General features: G+C 48.5%; 5 protein-coding genes across 5 annotated transcripts; 3 read left to right on the top strand and 2 right to left on the bottom strand.

The window, feature by feature from the left end:
- Positions 1-437: 437 nt before the first annotated feature.
- Positions 438-1,877, top strand: ABOM_004153 (uncharacterized protein; the record flags this gene model as incomplete). The annotated part of the gene is made up of 3 exons (XM_022531283.1): positions 438-488; positions 587-1,146; positions 1,334-1,877. The coding sequence occupies 3 exons, from the start codon at positions 438-440 to the stop codon at positions 1,875-1,877; spliced, it is 1,155 nt and encodes a 384-aa protein (XP_022391323.1).
- A 1,016-nt stretch (positions 1,878-2,893) lies between these two features.
- On the top strand, positions 2,894-9,344 carry cch1 (calcium channel protein CCH1; the record flags this gene model as incomplete). The annotated part of the gene is made up of 4 exons (XM_022531284.1): positions 2,894-4,438; positions 4,491-7,497; positions 7,563-8,326; positions 8,406-9,344. The coding sequence occupies 4 exons, from the start codon at positions 2,894-2,896 to the stop codon at positions 9,342-9,344; spliced, it is 6,255 nt and encodes a 2,084-aa protein (XP_022391325.1).
- Positions 9,345-10,845: 1,501 nt separating this feature from the next.
- On the top strand, positions 10,846-11,379 carry ABOM_004155 (uncharacterized protein; the record flags this gene model as incomplete). Its single annotated transcript, XM_022531285.1, has 1 exon — positions 10,846-11,379. The coding sequence occupies one exon, from the start codon at positions 10,846-10,848 to the stop codon at positions 11,377-11,379; it is 534 nt and encodes a 177-aa protein (XP_022391324.1).
- A 1,078-nt stretch (positions 11,380-12,457) lies between these two features.
- clrD (histone-lysine N-methyltransferase Clr4) lies at positions 12,458-14,382 on the bottom strand (the record flags this gene model as incomplete). Its single annotated transcript, XM_022531286.1, has 3 exons — positions 12,458-12,912; positions 12,983-13,967; positions 14,329-14,382. The coding sequence occupies 3 exons, from the start codon at positions 14,380-14,382 to the stop codon at positions 12,458-12,460; spliced, it is 1,494 nt and encodes a 497-aa protein (XP_022391327.1).
- A 3,062-nt stretch (positions 14,383-17,444) lies between these two features.
- Positions 17,445-20,767, bottom strand: kin1 (putative serine/threonine protein kinase Kin1; the record flags this gene model as incomplete). Its single annotated transcript, XM_022531287.1, has 3 exons — positions 17,445-19,387; positions 19,456-20,083; positions 20,141-20,767. The coding sequence occupies 3 exons, from the start codon at positions 20,765-20,767 to the stop codon at positions 17,445-17,447; spliced, it is 3,198 nt and encodes a 1,065-aa protein (XP_022391326.1).
- Between the last annotated feature and the right edge of the window lie 778 nt (positions 20,768-21,545).

Below are 21,545 nucleotides of genomic sequence, written 5' to 3' on the forward strand. Positions count from 1 at the left end.
GGAGGGGGTGGTGGTGGTTGTCGACGGCGGGTGGTTGTTGGAGTTGATGAGACTACTCGCGGCCTAGGCGGGAAAGTGCGAAGGGAGAGTGTGTGCGTTAGGGCTCGAGCCGAAAGCCACTAGTGCCGAATTGGGCCGAGTTATTAAGATCCGCTTCTCCGACTTGGCCACCGCCTTTATGCCTGAGGTGTTCAACGCCTTAGTAACGTTCATCCTGCGGCGTCGCAGAGAGACCCAAGGTGTAATGGAGCTCACCTAGAGTTGCCTTTACCGCCCGGGCACCTCGACACCTCCAGCGGTAACTGACGTATCTTGCTTCGATCTGACTTCGTCCGCATTCCACGTTACCCCGTTGAGATTCTCATCTCACGACGAAAACCAAACCCATTTGTCTTCTCCAAAAACGCCATCTATTTACCTTGACCTGTTTTTCCATCATGTCTATAACTCCGATCATTACGTTTAAAGCGGGTATCTGTGACTTGGATGTGAGTTTCCTCTGAGCTTCAACTGTTGGCATCACTCCAACGCCTCCCCTCTCCCTCACTTTTTTCTTCCCTTTTGCTTACTGGACGTGGATTGGTAGACATCCAGCGATAGCTCTACAGTTAAGCCAAAGCCTACCCCCGGTTACATTTATCTCTATTCGGAAGATGAGCTTGTACACTTCTGTTGGCGCCCTCGTGCCGCTCCCCACACGGAGCCTGAATTGGACCTGGTGATGGTTCCATCTGATGGAACCTTTACACCCTATAAGCCAGCCGGGAATGCGAATCCTACGAATGGCCGTATCTACGTATTGAAATTCTCATCCAGCTCTCAACGGTATCTCTTCTGGCTACAGTCCAAGTCTCAACACGAGGGGGAAGACCCTAGCTGGTTCAGCCCCAGGGATCTTAAGCTTGGAGACATTGTCAACACGCTACTTCAAGGCGAGGATGTTGATGTGGAACACGAAATTGCCAATCTCCCTAGAGGTCCATCGGATGGTGATGATGAGACTATGGAGGATGTCGAGGGCGTGGACCATAACCCAAACCATAACCACGGTGGCAACAGTGGAGGTGCCGGTCCAGATGCAACCGGGGGAGATATTAGAGAAGAAGGCGAGGAATCGCGGGAGGGTGGTGCCGACGGTGGAAGAGCGTAGGTACATATTTCTGCGTTTACATTTCTGAGCGTAATGCCCGCCGGTTTAAGCTGTCCCCTGGGATATATTCTACCCTTTTATAGAAATGCGCGCGCTCTTCTCTATCTTTCTCTTTATTTATTCTAGCTTCCCCTTTAGACGTTTGGATCTTGAATGTCGGCTGACTCGCTGGTGATCTTACAGGGCGGCTGCTGATTCAGATCCCTCCTCTGTCGTGCAGAGCTTTTTGCAGTCTTTACAAAGGAATTCGACCCAGTCCCAGGACCCCGACAGACCGTTTACCACCTTGCAAGATCTACTACCACCTGCCGCTACGCTACCTTTCCTAGAGTCTGCAGATGATAAAACTGTTGATAATCTATTGAGCTTCTTACCGCCTGCATTGCTCCTCTTGGCACAAGATGTAGAAGATGTGTCTTCTATTGATGACCCTGAACTGATCGAAGCCGTCATGGCATCTCTTGACCTTTCACAAAAGAAGAATATCTTGAGAAAAGTTCTGCACTCGCCCCAATTCAGCCAAAGCCTTGCAAGTTTGACGGTAGCTATCAGAGATGGCGGATTACCGAGCATTAGTGAAGCCCTCAAGATCCCGGTTGAGAATGGAGGATTTATGCGTAGAGGAGGAGTCCCGTTAGGTGGTGGTGATGCTGTTGAGGCCTTTCTCCAAGGCGTTCGGAATCATGTTAAAGACTCGGATCAGGGAAACCAGATGGAAACCGATTGAAATGAATTGAATTGAATAGATGTTGAGAAGCATGTGAAGGGTATTTTGCTCACTGTACCTTTTCTTTTCCTTTTTTCCCCCCCTTTGAAGTAAATACCTACCTACCTAGTATTCTGTAGAGTGAAGGAGAATGATGATCCTCTCATAATACCGAAGATTAATAATAGTAGCAGTTATCTTGCATTAGAGTTATTTTTGGACATGGCGGGACCACTCAGTGCTCACTTCAGCTAGGCAACGTAATTTTTGTTTCCCCCCCAAGGTCGGTATTCGTCAGGTACGGTATTTATGGCCTTGATAGAGAGGAGAGATGAGAAAAGGGTACTACTAGTAGTACCTAGGTAAGGTAATTGAAAGTGAAGGAAAGAATATAGAAGAAGAATAACAATGATAACTATAAATTAAACCGCATCAATTCAGAATATAAAAGAACAAAAGGGGGCTCCAACTCCATATACCTAAATTTTGACCAAGTTCGGTTCTGCGAATAGAAAGTGTGGCTGGGGGGGACATCTTCCGACTTTTACATCCATAAGGCTCGGACGTTTAAATGCAGTGCGCAGTTCGACGGTGGTTCCCACTGGGCGCTGAACGTCAAGCTAGCCAATCACCACGGGCACCCACTCGGCCCCAGTTTGGCCGCTTGGGCACAACGAGTCAAGCCGGAGCTCCGCCGCGCATGCTGTGCAATTGGAATCTGGAGTCGACCACTTGTCCAGTACCTTACTAGTCTTACTTCTTTGTTCCCGTTAGGTCCGTTGCGCTGATGAGGACTTGTGATTGATTGGGTTTTATTGTTGACGTTTCATCCGGGAGCCCCTGCAGCTCGTACCTTCTTTTTCACAAAATAAATTGAGGAAAAGTCCCGTCGGCGCTCTTATAAACAGTCCCACTAGGTGCAGGTTTCCAGCGCGATTTCACGCACAGGGAGATACGACGTATCAGACACTTCTCACCACTTCTGTACTGGCGGTCTGCGATGTCTGCCTTCGGTTAGCGGACCGATCCTGCCTACGATGGCTTCGAATAGCCATGACCGCGGCACCAATGATGACAGTCATCCTATCGAATACTCAATACCCTTACAAGACCTTTCTGGATCATCGGTTGGAAGCAGCTTCCGTCCGGGACGGTCGCTGACCAGGCGTGGTAGCAACTATGAGAGGGTAGCCGCAGATTCCCCCATTGATGGCCCGACTGCGACACAAAATGCACGCCCGCGGCGAGGGTCCGACGCCGCGCCGGTGGACAATCCAGAGGCATTCGCCCAGGCAATGTCTTCCGTCGGTCTCAGTTTCGATGGCCCGGCAAGCCCAAGGACTTCAGCAAGGTATAGCCGTGATGAGACCGGCTCCGACTTCGATATCGTACACCTGGATAGTTTTGGGCAGCAAGAAGCAGCGCATTACCTATCCCCGAACTCATTTGCCGATACCACACCGTTAACGGATGCCCGTAACATCCAGCCTATAAGCGGGGCGGCGTCCAGCTCTCTCAGTCTTACCCTAGATGACCGAAGTAGCGCGCGAACCGTCCACTTTCCTACGAGCAACACGGGGTCACACCTGGGTGATGATTTGGAGGGCGGTTTCAGTGGGAGGCGCCGCGGCGGCAGCAGTGCTACCGACAGGGCTCGCTCGCTGTCCCCATCAGCGTCTGGCTCTGCTTTGCAACGCGCTAGTTCGATGATGAAATCCCTGTCTCAGCGTGTCGTCAATCTGAGTAACGAACCCGAAGTGGTTGAGCAGTCGATCCTACGAGAAGAGTCACAAAGGAGTGCGCGACTAGATGCACCCCCGTCTCTCCCTTCGCTACCAGGATATGCACACGATGCGCCATCTACCTCGTCGCTGGACAGCCAAGCAAAATGGAGAGATCATAACAATCCGTTGAGGGGCAAGGCGCTCGGAATTCTGGGCCCTAACAACCCTATTCGGGTGAGGTTGTGTGATCTTCTTGTCCAGTCATTTACAGAACTATTCATCTTGGTAGTAATTTTTATCCAAATGATCTTACTTACCATCGAGACGGCACGTCCAGAGTTTACAAGGTCAGAGCGGTGGGGACGAAATCCCATGGACTATCCTTATTTTGTCATCTTCATAATTTACACCCTTGAACTTATCGCCAAAATTTTGGTGTCCGGGCTTATTCTCAACCCGGCCGAATATAGTACCATAGATCGATCCCTGGGGTTTAGAAAGGCATTTGTGGAGAAAGGAAAGAACCTCATTACTCCGCAACGCCAATTCTCCACAAGAAGGCCGTCAGCTGTTTCAGAACAGCCGCAAGCATCAATTATACGCACATTTACTGGCGGCTTGAACCAACTAGATCGGCAAATAGCCGATGACCCTGTCCAAAAACGTCGTGTGCGCCTCGCTCACCGAGCTTTTCTCCGACATTCTTTTAATCGGCTCGACTTTGTGGCCGTAGTCGCCTATTGGATAGCTTTCTTTCTTGCTATAGAAGGGGTTGAGAGTCGACAGCAGCTCTATGTCTTTCGCATGCTAAGCTGTCTTCGGCTTTTACGTCTTCTCTTACTGACCAATGGCACCTCTGTCAGTCGTAATCATCTTATTCCTTTACAAACATCTGCTGATAGAATGATAGGTGATTATTCGCAGTCTCAAGAAGGCAGCTCCACTGCTGGCCCACGTTGCCTTTCTTATTGGGTTTTTCTGGCTCCTCTTTGCCATCGTGGGAATCCAGAGTTTTAAATCAAGCTTCCGAAGAACTTGTCAATGGATCGGCAAAGATGGTCAGGAGAACTTTACTTTAAATGATCCTGATGGGAGCCTTCAGTTTTGCGGGGGTTATATCAATGAAACCACTGGCAAGGAACATCCTTGGATCTCACTATCTGATAACTCGCAATCTCCACCTTCGGCCAAGGGTTACCTATGTCCTGCCGGGTCTATATGCATCGAAAATGACATGCCTTACAAAGGGACTATGAACTTCGACAACATTCTGAATTCGCTCGAGCTGGTATTCGTCATCATGAGCTCAAACACGTTCACGGACCTTCTTTACTATACCACTGACACTGATTATCTTGCAGCTGCTCTTTTCTTCGTATGCGGATTCATCATCCTAAGCCTGTGGTTAGTGAACTTGTTGGTTGCTGTCATCACACATACTTTCCAAGTTATCCGAGAAGAGAGTAAACGGAGCGCTTTCGCTGTTCAGAAGCTGGACAATGTCGAAAAAGAGAACCTGGACTCCCGCAAAAGAAGCACTGTCAGGCGCTTCTATGATAAGACTGAGTGGCTCTGGGTTTGTATCATCATTTTCGATCTAGTTGTCCAAGCGCTAAGGACCTCCTCCTTGTCCCCTGGTCGAAGAACCTTCATCGACAATACGGAAACCATTGTGACGCTTATTTTTCTAGCCGAAATTATCTTGCGTTTCGCCTCTGATTGGCGCAAATTCCACAAGAAGCGTCGTAACTGGGTTGATCTGGGACTCGTGATCATCACCTGTATCATTCAGCTTCCGCCTATTAGGGACTCGGGACGAACATATACTGTTCTCACCATGTTTCAGATCCTTCGGGTGTATCGTGTGGTGCTGGCGATTCCTATCACCAGGGACCTCATTACGGTTGTCTTCCGGAACACTGTTGGTTTACTAAACCTGATCGGTTTCTTGTTCATGATCACGTTCATCGCCTCTATCTTCGCAACCCAGCTTTTTCGAGGCGCAATCCCGGAGGATGAAGACGTTACTATCAATTTCAACAACATATATAATTCGTTTCTTGGAATGTATCAAGTATTGTCCAGCGAGAATTGGACGGAGATTTTGTACAACCTAACTACATACACTTATCCCTACAATACAGCCTGGATATCTGCGACCTTTTTGGTTTTGTGGTTTATTGTGGCCAACTTCATCGTCCTGAACATGTTCATTGCCGTCATCCAAGAGAGCTTTGATGTGTCAGAAGATGAGAAACGACTCCAGCAAGTACGGGCTTTCTTGAAGCAAAAGCACCTCAATGGATCTTCACAAGGAAACCTATCCCTTTCAAAAATTCTTCGGTTGGGCCGGAGTTCAGACCGTTACAAGGAGCCTTTGGACTATGGCCCGGCGGCACTGGAAATGTTGTTAAAGGACGCTGTTGTGCAGGAGTTCCTCGACGAGCAGCAAACGCCTGCTGAACATCAACGGAGAGAAAGTGGACCTGCGGAAACAACAACGACCGAGGATACGGGTCAGCCTGGTATATTCTCGCGCATGTGGACTGCCATCTCAACGTCAATCATGCGGAGAGAGCCAAATCCATTTTATACCAACTTGAATAAATTCTCTCGGGTAAATGAAGAGCTAGATCCGAGGGAAATGGCTAAGGAAGTCGTATCAGCCACTGAACAAAGGAAGCGAGCACAGAGGGAGTATCTCATGAGGCACCCGAACTATAACAAATCCCTATTCATCTTTGCACCAGATAACCCTATCCGAAGGTTATGCCAACGCATTGTGGGACCTGGGCGTGGTCACCAGCGCATCGAAGGTGTAGACCCTTATAAGCCTGTCTGGTATGCGTTCTCTGCGTTCGTCTATGCAGCTATCATCGCTATGGTTCTTATTGCTTGCATCACCACACCAATTTATCAACGTGAGAACTATCCTACAAGAAGACTATGGTTCGTTTACACCGATATGGGCTTTGCGATTTTGTTCACACTTGAAGCCCTGGTCAAGGTCATCGCGGATGGGTTTTTCTGGACACCAAATGCCTACTTTCGCGGATCTTGGGGGTTTATTGATGGGGTTGTACTTATCACCCTCTGGATCAACGTTGGGGGTGCAATGTTTGAAGATTGGGCTGTCTCGCGATCTGTCGGAGCTGTCAAAGCCCTTAGAGCGCTTAGACTGTTGAATGTCAGTGACAGTGCCAAAGATACATTCCATTCAGTTATTATAGTGGGTGGCTGGAAGGTCATAGAGGCCGCTGCTGTTTCAATGAGCTTTTTGATACCATTCGCTATATACGGTGTCAATTTGTTTGCCGGTCAAATGGTTCAGTGCAATGATGACGATGTGACCGGTAGTTTGAACGAGTGTATCAATGAGTATTCTAGCTCACCGTACAACTGGGAAGTACTCGCACCTCGGGCCGCATCGAACCCGTTCTATGACTTTGACAATTTCTTCAACTCTCTCTTTATCCTCTTCCAGATCGTCTCTCAAGAAGGATGGACGGATGTGCAGACAAGTGCAATGAGTATCACTGGGGTCGGCATGCAGCCGCAAGAGGCGACGGCTCCGGAGAACGGGCTTTTCTTCGTTGTATTCAACCTGCTTGGTGCTGTTTTCGTGTTGACGCTTTTTGTATCTGTCTTCATGCGAAACTACACGGAGCAGACTGGCGTTGCGTATCTTACTGCCGAGCAACGATCTTGGCTGGAGTTGAGGAAACTTCTCAAGCAGATATCTCCTTCCAAGCGCTCGTTTGACAAAAAGAGCCATAAGTGGAAGATGTGGTGTTATCGGATCGCCGTTAAGAAACATGGGCGATGGGCAAGATGTGTGACCACAATTCTAGTACTTCATATTCTATTGCTGGTTTTGGAGTACTACCCAGAGCCCTTTCTCTTCGAGTTTTGCAGAGGTGAGTGGCTTGACGAGATATCTAGGAAAATTCTTACATTACTGACACGAGAGCCTGTCTTCTAGAGGTGTTGTTTCTCATATTCAACTTTTTCTACGCCGCGAATCTCATTATCCGGCTGTTCGGACTGGGCTGGCATCGATTTAGTAGAAGCTCCTGGGACCTTTATTCGTTGCTTGTAGTCCCGGGTACCATCGTGATGACAATCCTAAATTTTGTGTCAAACCGGCAAGTCATCGTGGAACTAAGCAAGCTCTTCCTTGTGGCCATTACCCTCTTGATTATCCCACGGAACAACCAACTTGATCAGCTTTTTAAGACAGCCGCAGCTAGTTTTACGGCAATAGGTAACCTCCTTGCAACCTGGTTGGTCCTTTTCCTTGTCTTCGCTATTGCGTTGAACCAAACCTTTGGTCTTACGAAATTCGGTGGCGAGGAAAACAACAATATCAATTTTCGAGACATTCCAAGGTCGCTCATCCTGCTCTTCCGAATGAGCTGCGGCGAAGGATGGAATCAAGTAATGGAAGATTTCGCCACAATGGTACCTCCGATCTGTACGTCTAATGACGATTTCTTAAACGACGACTGTGGCAGTGCGGCATGGGCTCGAACGCTTTTCATTGCGTGGAACATTATTAGCATGTATATTTTCGTCTCGTTGTTCGTGTCTCTGATATTCGAGAGCTTCTCGTATGTGTATCAGAGAAGCAGCGGGCTCTATGCAATCAGTCGTGAGGAAATTCGCCGCTTCAAGCAAGCTTGGGCGACGTATGACCCTGATGGGACCGGATATATCTCTAAGGAGCAATTCCCACGACTACTAGGGGTAAGTTATATATCTTTTGCCCCCGATTCTGCGCCGTGTCTCGTTTTCTGCCTCGCCCAAATCACTAAATGGTATGCAGGAGCTCTCGGGGGTTTTTTCGATGCGCATATATGACGACGAATTCACGATCGGACGCATCTTGGAGGAATGTAGAGTCGATAGGAGAGACTCGCTGATTGCGCACCGAAGGGTGGTCGACGGGGTAGACCTTGAGAAGATGGCTAAGATTCTGCGACGTATCCCAGTTGACGATGTCCGTGAGCGACGGCAACGACTCAACACTTTCTATGAGGAAGTCAAGGTTTCCGCGGACCCAGTGCGCGGCATCTCATTCCACTCATGCCTAATGATCCTCGCACATTACAATGTGATCAACGACAGCAAGAGCTTAAAGCTCGAAGAGTTCTTGCGTCGACGAGCAAGGCTCCAACGCGTCGAGGAAGCCGTTCGTCGACAGACGGTCATTGGGTTCTTCGACACGCTCTACTGGTCCCGGGAATTCCGCCGACAAGTCGAGCGTAGTCGATCGGCTCGGATGACCGCAGTGCCGAACTTCACAGTGCCGGAGATCTTTGTGGACGATGGAACCCAGGACGACGATCCCGAAGAAGAGGTGAGGGCGACGGCGCCAGAAGCCGGTGATGATCATGGAGAATCGTCGTCGTCGCAGCCCATGCTGTCACCCCTCTCACCCACACGAGGAGAAGGTGGCCCGTCCTCGCAGCCCGGCCACCTGCCACGGATTGACACTACTTTGGCTGGGCGGATGTCGGTGACGCATTCCCCTACCGAGTGGTCTAGCATCAGCCCGTCTCTCTCGCCGAACCGTGCTCGAGCGAATACGACGTCATCATATGGAGATGGGCCGGATCTACATGACGAGTTGTCTTTGGCTCCCGGGCGATCACGACAGAACAGTGTGATGAGTGCGCAAGACGTGATGCAAACGTTGGATGACTCGATATGGGGTGAAAGTATCCGTCGGAGCTTTACCCAGCGTCGACGACGGGATAGCTGAAAGGCCGGATTTGGTGGGGAGGAAGGGGTATGAGCCATGTTGTGATGAAGTTTTTGAGACTAACGTTGACTATGTATGTATAACGAAGGCTTTGTTTCTTTGTTTCTTTTTTATTATTTTTCCCCCCTTTCTTTTTTTTTTTTAAGTTTTTTGATGTTGGTTATGTAAGATTTGTACAGATATCATGATTGATCCGCTAGACTTGAGTACATAATTGCATAGCGGTGGCGCGAGGGCGAAATGAAGTGATTATGTTCCATTGGGATGGAGAGTCGGATGTGGATAGATTCAGGGAATATAGAGAAGAGGAGAGAGGGGAGAAGAGAAGAGAAGAGGAGAGGAGAGGAATGCGATGAGAGAGAAATCCGACTTAGTAGAGAAAGCCCTGATTACCGGATTGGGAGGGATGGCCGTCACTAAGAAACAATAGTGTTTGCCCTTCAAGAACCCCTTCGCCACGGGGTCCGGATGAGATCAGAGGAAGCTGGACAGACGGAAACGGGCAGCACTCGACGTTTGCAGCCTCCTCCGTGACCTTTCCATCTCGGTCAACAATCCCATTTGCGCTGCGTTCGTCGGCGACAACTCATCCATTACAGGAAAAGAAAAGAATAGAAAGGAAAATTAAATAAACGATTGATGACCTGAGCGCAGGAGTTGAATGGGATTCCTCGTTCACGAGCTCATCCTTGCAGACCATTTCCGATCGATGAATATCCTGGAGATGGAAATCCTCCGATCCTTATAAAGGATCCTGTTATTCCTGGTCTCGCTCTGACACTTATCCCTCTCTCTCTCTCTCTCTGTCTCTACTTTTACTTTTTTCTTTTTCTCTTCTTTCTCTCCGTCTCTCGATCGGTCGGTCCTTCTCTCTCTCTCTCTCTCTCACATACACGACCTATTGACTCGATTATTTGATTTTCTGATCATCCACGGAACTCTCTCTCTCTCTTCTCTCTCTCTCGCGGTCTGGTGGTTTTTTGTTTTGTTTCATCCAGCCATCAATCTCTCACGTTGCTTCGTCCCTGTTCATTTGCTGCCGTTCCCGTGTGGGTGAGCTGTCGATCGTATTATTATTCTTCTTCTGATCTCACTTTACATCGGGACTTGTCCTGTGTTGTTCTCACCCGGCCTGAAATGACTCGCTGGTGATCCCGAATCAATCCATTCGTTTGGCCATTACTTTGCGATCTATACCTGCCAGCCAGCCATCCGTCCACTACCAGGCATTCCATCGCCCATTCATTCGACGTGTCACAACACAGACGAAGGCCCCGTCCGAACCACCCCCGGGTTAGGACCACTTCCCCCTTCATTTGAAAATCTCATCGAAACCTAAACTCAATATCGCCTCCCCCGCTCAAGACGAGGCCAAAAGGATCCCGGAGTCCATCAACCTTAAAAAGAGTCGGCACGGCACCGTCGATTTGCTACACATCACATTTGACCGTACCCATTCATCGAAAAAAAAAAATTAAACCAACCCTCCCACCAGGCCAAAATGCGTCCCAACCTCACCTCGACTCCCGGCCTTTCCCTGCACACGTCGTTCCAACCTCCTCAAGACCGCGTGTGCAGCGATGGCTATTCCACGGCCAGCCCTCTCAGCTCCACTACCAACAGTCCCACTTCGTCGCCCACCTCCCCATTCCGCCGCTTCAACCGTGGTTACCGCCCGACCTCCGGCTCCCGTTCCGACACCAGCGACGCCGGCAGTCGCAGCCAGAGCCCCTTCCGCCTGTCATCCGTTTTCCGTCGGCCCTCGCTTGTCTTCCTCCGCCATCGTCCGTCCAAGGTCGATTTAGCCCTCAGCGAGGAACGTACCCGGTGTGACGAGGATGCCATCGAGCGACAAGGTCTCGACCTCATGGAGCCGCGCCCTGTCGACCCGGTCGGGATCCCGATGGACCTGAATGCCAATATTTTCTCTTCTGTCGCGGGCGATCGGTCGTCCGGCCAGAGTCAGGCGTCGCAAGTGTCCCAGCCACGGTTCGTCATGGGTGGTATATTCGAGGTCATGGAGGGGCGTGCTTGAAGTTTTTCGCTCTTTTTTTTTATTTTTATTTTTATTTTTATTTTTTTTGGCTCACTTTCGCCCTCTTTCTTTCTTCTTTTCTTTCTTATCTTGCCTTCTTACTCTCTTTCTTGACTCTACGTTTGCTATCATCGCTACCCGTGAAGCGATTTGGTATAGTAATTAGCGATAATGGGTGGCTGGCTATCTGCTGCATATACGGACAAAGGTGTTATCAACTGGGTTGATTGGTTGATTTGGAGTTTGGGTCAACGGTCAACGGTCAACGGCGTCAACGGCGTCAACCGATTCGATATAGAAAGAACGGATGTGATTTGGTAGTCTTTTTTAGATGAGTGTCCATGATGGAATATACTACGTATCTTTCCCTTCCCATCGCTGCAGTTTATCATGAATATCGTTGTCGATTTGAGTAAAGGAGCAGCAACTGTAATGATCATTATTGATTTCAGCTATCTAGCTGATATCTAGTCGAGGACGTTGCGCTGTGCCAGTACAGGGATATTCTTCAATCAGGCTATCAACAACGAAAAGCAGCACCCAGCTCCAATAATAAAATCATACCAGTCAATCAAGATGCAGGCCAAATTGGATGAGTAATCCTCAAGTATGCACCAAAGAAATTCGTAAGGAAAAAGAGAAACGGAGGAAATTGCCACTTAAATGAAAGATCAGGCAAGAAAAAACGCGTCTGTTCCTTCCACGGATGCAGATCAATGAAACATGTACATGTATCGTAATAGCCCTAAATGGGCGATGAACAGTTGTCCATACCGAATCCAAGGATACGCCGTGGGAATAGCCGATTATGTCGGAGAGAAGACCAGCCTCATCCTGTAGAATATGCACTTTTGAGAGAGAGAGAAGAAAAAAAAAAAAGTAAGATCGCTCCTCCACGATAGAAACGCCGGGTGTGGTTGTGCAAACGCTCCCAATGCAACGCTGACGCTGAATGAAGCACGTATGGTACATACAAAAGAAGTCTGAGACGGTAGTGGGAAAAGGGGTCAGAGATGAAGATGCAAGGCGAGGGAGACAGGCGAATAGATAGGTTGCCGAGGCGAGAGGATAATACAGTTTATTTGGTGCCCTTGCGTTTACTCGGCCAGAGTTGACCTCGGCAGTTATCCTCTCCACAAAGGCAAGCGACGACACTAGAGTCAACCTGTTTGCTTCTCTCTGTGCCGGGGTTGTAATCAAAGGTCAATTCGGTCATCGGTGGTATGTCATTCAAGGCGAAGAAAGCCAAATTGTAGAGCCGCTCGTCTCCGATTGTGTTAGTGATGGTGAACATCCGGCAATTCGGTCGGCAGGAGTGGTTCATGAAACGAGTTGCACAGCCGAACCTCTGTCCATCCACGACATAGATGTCTTCTTCATCAACTTCGGGAGAGAAGTCGAGTCCAAAGAGATAGGAATGGCCATTTTTCACGGCGATCTCTTCGCGAATATCTGCGTGTTGTTTGGTAATAACCTCTCCTAAATAGCAGTCGATAAACTGGCCCGCTCTGATATAACTGGGAGACCGGAGGCCTATTTTTTGGATGTTAGTAGAGTTTCTTTGCTAATTACAAAAAAAAAAGAGAGAGAGATGTGAGCCTACCAAAGCCACGATTGCCAGTGTGGAAAATTTCTAGTTCCACAGTCCTGCCACGCTGCACGACCCTATTCCAGCAGCCCTTATCGCAGGCACATTTCGTGCCGCATTCGAAGATCATTGTCGAGCGCTTTAGAAATTCTGGAGTCAGGACTAGAAGGTCTGGGCGGTCCCTAGCTCTTTGGTACGGAATGATATTGTCAGTTGAATCATCCTCCTTTTCAGAGCATGGGCACCTCTCAGGATCACAGTATTTACCACAGCTACAGCCACCAATGAACTCAGCTGGAGCAGGAGAAACCCCTTTGTGAAGTTTATAGCTATTAATGAACTCAAAATTGGCGGTAACCTTTGCGAGTTTTAGTCCATCATCTGGTGCAAATGTGACTTTAGGCCCCTTGATCATAGAAAGCTTGCGCTGTAGAGTGCGGTATTGCTGATCAAGGGCGTCTGGTCTCTTCTTTAAGATGGGCCCGGGTGTGCCGATAGGCAGAGGGATCGCAGCACGGTTGACTTTCCTCGCCGCTGGATAAGCACCCTTAAGGCCGCGCTCTACATGTGCGTTAGTTGGGTAGAATTTCTCCAAGACTCCCTTCAGCTCAGGGGTACGACTTCGAGAGCTTGACGCCCACTTAGCAGACTTAATTTCCTTCTTCAGCTGTCCGGATGGAGAAGGAACTACAACACTGATGGCCCGTGCCGGCAGACTCTGCTCCCTGATGACTGGACTTGGGCTCGGGGTGCTAGGTTGAAGCTTTGTAGCTATGGAACAGCCATTCGGCGTATTGTTCTGATGGGGGACAGAACTTGAAGCTGCAGAGGATCCTACTGAGGGTGCTGAAGGCTTTTTTTTGAAATTGAAAAAGGCCTCGTATAGCTCAGCTTCGGCACTCTTCTCCGACTTTCTCTTCAGAGGCACTGACGATAACGGTGTCCGATGTGCTAGGTGGGTGAAAAAATTTGGTGAGGCCGACTGAATATTTGAGTGTAGCTAATTATAATATTAGTTGAGAGACATCGTAGAGGATGCGTGGTGAAGGTCAATGAAAAGTGAAGGAAAGTTGAGAAGATTTGGACAGTAATATAACATAAAAATTGCAGTTATTGTACGGCAGGATATGAAAAGTATAAGGACAAAAGAAAGGAGGGAGTTAAATAAGATAAAAATCCCTCGGGATGATTTAGACAAAGTAAGAGAATATCATGATTCATGACGGCAGTATATCAAGGATGTTGTATATGATAGCGGCCATACTAGTTGGCCGTTGTGGCTAGTAAACACTGGATTTGTTGACAATAACATGTCCGGGTCTAAACCCATGGTCTCAGAACCACATAAAAGTAAAACTGACCTGCGAGCGGATCTGGTCCTCAGAGTCAGAATCTCCTGTCAAATCGATGACCATCTTGACAGGCACAATGAGATAGAGCTGAAAATAGTAAGTTGAGGAAGAGATAGGCCGAGGAAACGGCCTTGTGGAGGGTAGCGAAAAGGAACTTCAGGAAGACGGAGACATGGGGATGAAGATCAGGAGAGTTGGATTTGGATTTCATGACGCTAATGCTGGCGCTAGTCCATGGAGCTAAGCCTATTCGGGGTGTTTTTTTGCTGCTTAGTCATGGGTCTTGATATCAAAAATCATCAGAATCTAACTACTTCTTTATAGAAGAGATCTCGAGGGAAAACTTGAAAAGAAAACAAAGATTAAGGAGCCCGGAGGCTTTTCTATATTATTCTTATCTTTATTATCCACTCACTGCACCTCTATCTCCTAGTCAGAGGGCAGGTCATGGCTTACAGGGGATTAGAAACCATTATGATATGGTACAAAGAACACAATAATAAAAAAAGAACCTAAAACCAGACATGTGGTTTCAACTTTCGCCCGTGCCGCCAGCCACAATGGGCCAAAACTGGCCAATCAACACGGGCTTCTACCAACTTGAAAAATCTATGATTCAAACTACTTGGGCATATAAAGTAGATTTTCCTAGATATAAATCTACTTTTACAATTAAAATAAAGGCATTGGTGGACATAATAGAGCTGCTGAAAGATGTACAGACTCTAGTTGTTGTTTCTGCGATGGGCCGATGGCTTGCCGCGTAGCATTGATATTGAGTGCCTAATCAGTGATCTCGAAATAGACCTCGAAATTCGGCATAACTTGTATTTCTGGAATAATTATGGATTTGTATATACAGAGTAAATAAAAACTTATTAGGACAGTGCAGCCAGAGGCATGCCGCAGTTGTGTTACTTGCATTTTGCAACCGGGACACCAAAAGTACTCTGGCCGGCCACCCCGACCGTTGCGGTCCGTATCTGAGATCAAGAAAATCAAATCAGAGGTCAACCAAATACAAGATAGACTAGGTGAGTATGGGAATACTCCCTAGGTATACTTCAATATTATTTTTGATTTATTATACCAATTTTTTTCTTAAAGATAATTTCACCAGATAAGCGCAAGTGAACTACAAAGCCATTGATCTGCCAACTGGTTTTGTATGGCACCCCGGGTCACCGGCGAACCACCAACTGGTCAGAATCTGGTATACTTCTGGCCACCATTTTCTCAGCTATAACTTGGAAGTCACAACTCAGAGACTATAGCTCGTACTATCTATTATTTTCAATAGAAACACTGAACAGGGAGCCAGGAGGACTCAGAGAAGCCAGAATATATTTTTTTCTTATCCTTGTAAGTTGCTGTAAGAGATAGAGCCAGGGCACCCTATTCCACAAGGCCAACAGGTCATATAATTCGGGATCAACGATCCCGAATACCCTGGGGGCATCTATATAGTATACCGCCGTTACAGTTGCGCCACCGCATATCTACTTATTATATTGAAATTTCGAAATCATAAACTAGGCTTTTTTAAGAAGAGCCTCTTGGAATCTCGAGGCTAAGGGGCCCATTACCCTAGAAGGGCTGGGCAGCCGCTAAGTCCAGGGCGCCGTGACGGTGGCGCCCGGGCACGACAAAGCCGGGGCTACGCCCTGGTGGGCCCTAAATCTTAGGGGCAGTCCTAATTCCTTGGCCCGAGGTGGCTAACTAGTAATAGTCACGGTTTGCACCCAGCAGGGCGTGCGTGTCCCGGCAACCAGCGATGCCGGCACACTAGCGGTAGCTAGGCTCGCCATTGGGAAAGGTAGTTCCTATGGAATGAACAGCCCATGGGGAGCGGAAAGGGGTTAAATACACAAGCTAAACTATAGGGCTCTCATTCTCTACTTAACTACCATAACTTCATGGGAATGAAGAGTGAAGAAGTCAAGACCGAAGCTCTTGGTATATAGTTTACGGGCTGCAATTCGGGCCTGGGCCCCGGTCCTCGGAGTGTGCTCAGGGCCTGGTCAGGTTGGTGCCAGATCGTGCAAAGACATATCAGGAGCCCGGAGAATATGTGTTAGAGCCACGCCCTAGGGTGTGTTCTTCCACTGGGTACTACGGTTTACGCTAGCTATAGTACAGTTAGTATTCATTCACCGGATGGGTGCTAATATATCCACATTTTTACCAACTTCACTGCAATATTTTATAGAGCTATATTACATATATCTTACCAACCAGTTGCTGTGAGCTGCTTTCAAGCAATATATTGACAAGAGGTAAGGTTGGTAGAGATTAGAATCCTAAAGTGATCGTCCCCCAAGCAACCAAACTTCGTTAATCGTAAATATATACAGTAGAAAGTATCGTTGAGCTCTTGGTCAAGCTGCCAAGCAACGCTTTCGTACAGTTTTCTATTATAATTTATGGTACAAATTTATTGCACGATTTTATTCAGGAGAAATTAATTTTACCCTTATATATCATCAAACACCTCGTATGTACAATTTGCATATATAACAACAGCATCCCAGCGGCGGGCCACGGCCCTTTAATGTAGCATGTCTGTCACTGACTCCATGACTGACGCTAGCCAGGCCTTGTTGAGCATTATTGTAAAGGCAATTCGATCAGCACACCGGTGACTACTTAGACAAACTCATATTATTGTGGAAGTCGCGTTGGTCATAAAATGTTTGGTACTTAGTAGATTATATGCTACGTGCAAGAGGTCTAGCTCTAGACCTACATGACATGCGGAATTACATTATAAGGTGCCATGCAACAACTTCGGGACAAATATACAAAACAACGCCAATAGCCACATGGAACGAAGGGCAAATCGACTGTAATCCATGATGCATCATCCTTGCTCGGTTCTAATATACACCAAGACAGACCAGTAACAGCGGCTTGTAAACTGAGCCAGCTCAATATAATGCAAACCAAAAGCTGACGGTAATTCATGTAGAGGCAAGATGGGACAAAAAAAAAACCACATAGGAAAAGTACGACAAAAAACATGACGCTCATGCAAATGCTTCATGATACCGACCATTCGCATCAATCATAATTCTTATGACTGATAGTAGTGTCTCATGCTATCGTATGAAGATTAAAAATGCATCTTAGAGTTTCAGGGCGTCCAGAATTTTCTTGGCCATCTCTCGGTATTGCCACATGCCGCCGGACACCTTTTTGAATTGGATACCGTGCAAAGAGAACAGCGGCACTTTGACAATAAGGATTTCAAATCGGAGAACCAAGTTCTCTCCGGTGTCGCTTTGAACTCGCGTGGTAGTCTCACCCATGACGCGTTCTCCGATTACCACATTGTTGTCACGTGCAGCAAGATATTCTTCGGATGCCTCTGAATTGGTGACGAAGCTATGATCCGGAGCACGGGTTCGGCGCTGGGACCTGGGGGTGTGTCGAACCTCCTCCTTGCCATCATCATGCCCCAGGAACCCTCCGAAACTGATACGTCGACGGTGATTAGACATGTGACCCTGCCTATCGGGGCTTGGAGGCCCGACATCGACCACTTTATCTATCTCAATGCTCGGTGTGTGGCAGCAGCTAAAGCCTCCCTTGATTTCGACGTAGTCCACGGAGAGCTGTCTAAGGACGCGAATAATATCGGCTCGAATAACGGGGAGTGGTTTGCTACTAGTGGTGGAAACACTGAAAAGACCCTTGAGATATACTGGTTTCGATAGATCTTCCCCTTCATTTGCACTTTCCAGGGCAGTTCCTGCGCCAGAGATATCTGCATCAGTCTCCTCGGGAACATTTGCTTCTCTAGTAGCATCCCGTCTGGCCCTACGAGCCTGTATACTTTCACGGCGAGCATGGCCGAGTGACATCGTTCTTGAGGCATGTGTGCGACCCGTCCTGGTCTCCTTCTGGGGTGTCTGGTCTTTATGTGCACTCGCGCCAGAATAATCAGACCCACTGGTTGGGGGTGGTTGGCCTGCCCCATCTTGATCGTTCCTGCGTGCTGCCCGCCGAGCTCGGTAATCAGCCGAGTTGACACTAGTCGATCTTCCCAGGGATTTGTTGGATCGTGAGGCCGGCTCTTCTGATCCAGGGGCTTTAAGAAGATCTTGGTGCTGCGGCTGGCTTCCTACAGAAGGAATATTTGCAGGAGTTGGCTCGGCACGTCTGGCCCTTCTCATGCTAAATCCTCTAGATAATGGGGAGGCCGAGTCGGCAGGTGGCTGAACATTTAATGATGGGGCATGGGGGCTGGAAACCCTGCCACGGTCTGGATCGCGGCCGCGATCCTTTGTTCTGCGGGTGCTGAATCGCCTCAGGATACCCGCTGCAGTGCTTTCTTTCTTTATAGGGGTTTCAGGTTGTGACGCTGTGGGAGCAGGAGATCCCTGTCCAGGCGCCAGATGGAGATTTTTAACCCCCTCAGCGAGGTCATCGTCACCATGGGTCCTGGCTCGAGGACGAGCCCGCCTGGTATTGTCCTTCTCCCCTGGCACTTGATACTGATTGGTGTGTGCCGCTTCCGGCGCTGGGAGGTCGGGCATCTGGAGCATAGCATCTCCGGCTGAGTGTGGAACACCAAGAGTCCCCGGATTTTTCTCGGCCCGTTCTTTCTCGAGCTTCTCCTTAACAAGGTAATAAACGGACAATAGGGGACTGTATGCATTCAAAGGGTCATTTCCCAGTTGAACAGCCTCCGCAGAAGGGGCGGAGAGGGTGTCTCGGCTCGTCGAGTTTCGCCGCTTGTAGAAATCGAACATGCCACGCTTCTTCTCTCCATGATTCGGCGCCGGGTGCTCACGTATACTTGTTCTTACTGCATGCTGATAATCTTCTGATTCTAAGATCTTGGTGAGCTGCGTGGTGATATATTCTGGCGAGCCGAAATCGAAGCCAGTCATTTTCTCGATGACTTCTGGGTCCAATGGAAGCTGCAATGGTTCGCGGTGTGGAAGATAGTTTTCAGGAGGGCCACTATATCCTTTATTCATCCACGGATGGTTCATGATTTCCGTTAAACTTGCGCGCTGCTTGGGGTCGGTAACCAACATGCGCGAAATGATGCTGCGACATTCTGCCATTACACATAATTCAGTGACTATCCAAACATTAGGAGTGCAGTGGGCGTATAGTGTTACTAACCTGCGGACAGCCCCTGCGGAAACTCGAACACGCCCTGCTTGATTTTCGCATGCAACTTTGGCATGCTTTGATCATCGAACGGTACCTTTCCGCAGACTAAGACGTATAGAACGATCCCAAAGCTCCAGACATCCACCTCCGGCCCGGTATATTGTCTCGCTTGCAGTAGTTCCGGAGCGGCGAAGTAAAGACTACCACAGAATGTTTTCAGAAGGCTCCTGGGGGAAAAGAGGTTACTCAAACCGAAGTCGATGATTTTGATATCACCGGTTTTGCTGATCAAGATGTTTTCGATCTTCAAGTCACGATGCACAATGCTGTTGCGGTGGCAGTAGTCCAACGCACCGGCAATTTGCCGTGCGAATTTCCGTGCTTGCTTCTCCTTTAGTTTCCCATGGGATATAATATAATCCAGCATCTGACCACCATTGACCAGCTCGAAGAGCATGTACCAGTGGTAATTGGTTCGCACCACGTCTCTCATACCACAAATATATGGATGGTTCACAAGGCTAACAATGGCGGCTTCTCGAGCTGTCCGAATTTCCTTCGAACGATCTGCACGTTCAGCATCGCGTGAGCTCCGATGTTCCTCCGTGGACTGCCTGGGTACGATCTTAACGGCCACCTGAGATGAACAAGGTTAATTGAACGAATCCACCGACTCAAGATAAGATATGCTCACCTGTTCTCCGGTCTCGATGTTTTTCCCGACCTTGACCTTGCCCATGCTCCCTGCTCCTAGGGTTTTCCCTAAAGCCCACTGACCTGACGGGGTGGTGATTGTCGTGCGACGCTTCGACGGCATGGTACCCGGATGCAGGCGCGAGCCCGAAGCAACCTGCTGCGGGCCAGCGACACCTTCGGCCATGACAGGCCCTGCGGCAGCCATATCGATGCTATCCCGCTGGTGACCCTGGACGGACAAGTTCCGGTGATGTTTATTCGAAGGAGGCTCGGCACGATAAGCAGTAGATGGACGCTCCTGAGACCGCTCTCTCGAGTTGCTCCGACGGGTGGTTACCGGTTGCTCAAAATCTCGACGAGCTATGTTGTCAAATACCGCGTGGTTCGAAGGGGGCCGGCGATCATAAGATTGTGATTTGGAATGGGAATGCGAATGGTAATACTGCGAGTGATGATAGTGGTGTTGTGGAGAGGACTGATGAGCTGTCGCGGGCCTAACTGCGACACTTCGGGTTCGGTGAGGATTATCGGACGAGACAACAGGACGATGGGAAGGAGGTCGGGAGGTTGTGGAATGGCTGCGGACAACCGATGGCGACGCTGACGATGGGGCAGTTGTGGACATCACGATGCGAAATTAGAACAGCCCCAAGTCAATGATGGCCCAAGCTTTTCTTCACTCAACCCGAAAATTTTGGGTGATGGGAGGGGGGGTGGTTTGAAAGCGGATCGGTTTTGGGGCAATAATGTTCAAGGGGAGACACAATACTAAGTACTACTATTGGTATGTCAAGGACCGGTCGGGGGAGCGGGGGGGAAAGAATGGCGGTTTGCTGACAAGCGCTCAAGCCAGGCGTCGAAACGTCCAGCAGACGGTTCGATACGCCCCCATATACACGTTGAGTCAAATTGAGAAAAAAGGGAAGATGAACTAAAAAAACATAAAGAAAAAAAAAATAAAAAAAAGGGAGCACCGCGGAGACTGAACACAAGGAAAGAAAGAACAGAAAGCAAGTGCAATGATGGTTGAGAAACAAGCAGTGGGTTAGTTTGACTTAACGATGGATGCGGCTGCGGAGAAAGAGACACGGGGCCAGGGGCCGCAAATCAGTCACAACGGTAACGTCAGGTATGTTAGTAGTATCATCTGTACTATGTTTAGTACCACGGGTTTAAAGTGGACGTGGTAATGGTTATTGCGATAGTCTATTGTTTTGTCCCAATTAGGGCACCATGTGGAGGCAACCTATGACCTGCACATTTTACTGCTTAAATTATCACGTCCTCCATCGTAGCCTCGTTCACAATTTTCTCCTAGCATAATTTCGATTATCCCTAGCAATGGTAATATGCAGGGGAAAATGAAAAAAAAAAGAGAGAAAAGAAAATAGAATAAATATGGC

The sequence above is a fragment of the Aspergillus bombycis genome (genome assembly GCF_001792695.1).
Source record: "Aspergillus bombycis strain NRRL26010 chromosome Unknown contig00022, whole genome shotgun sequence".
NCBI classification, from domain to species: Eukaryota; Fungi; Ascomycota; class Eurotiomycetes; order Eurotiales; family Aspergillaceae; genus Aspergillus; species Aspergillus bombycis.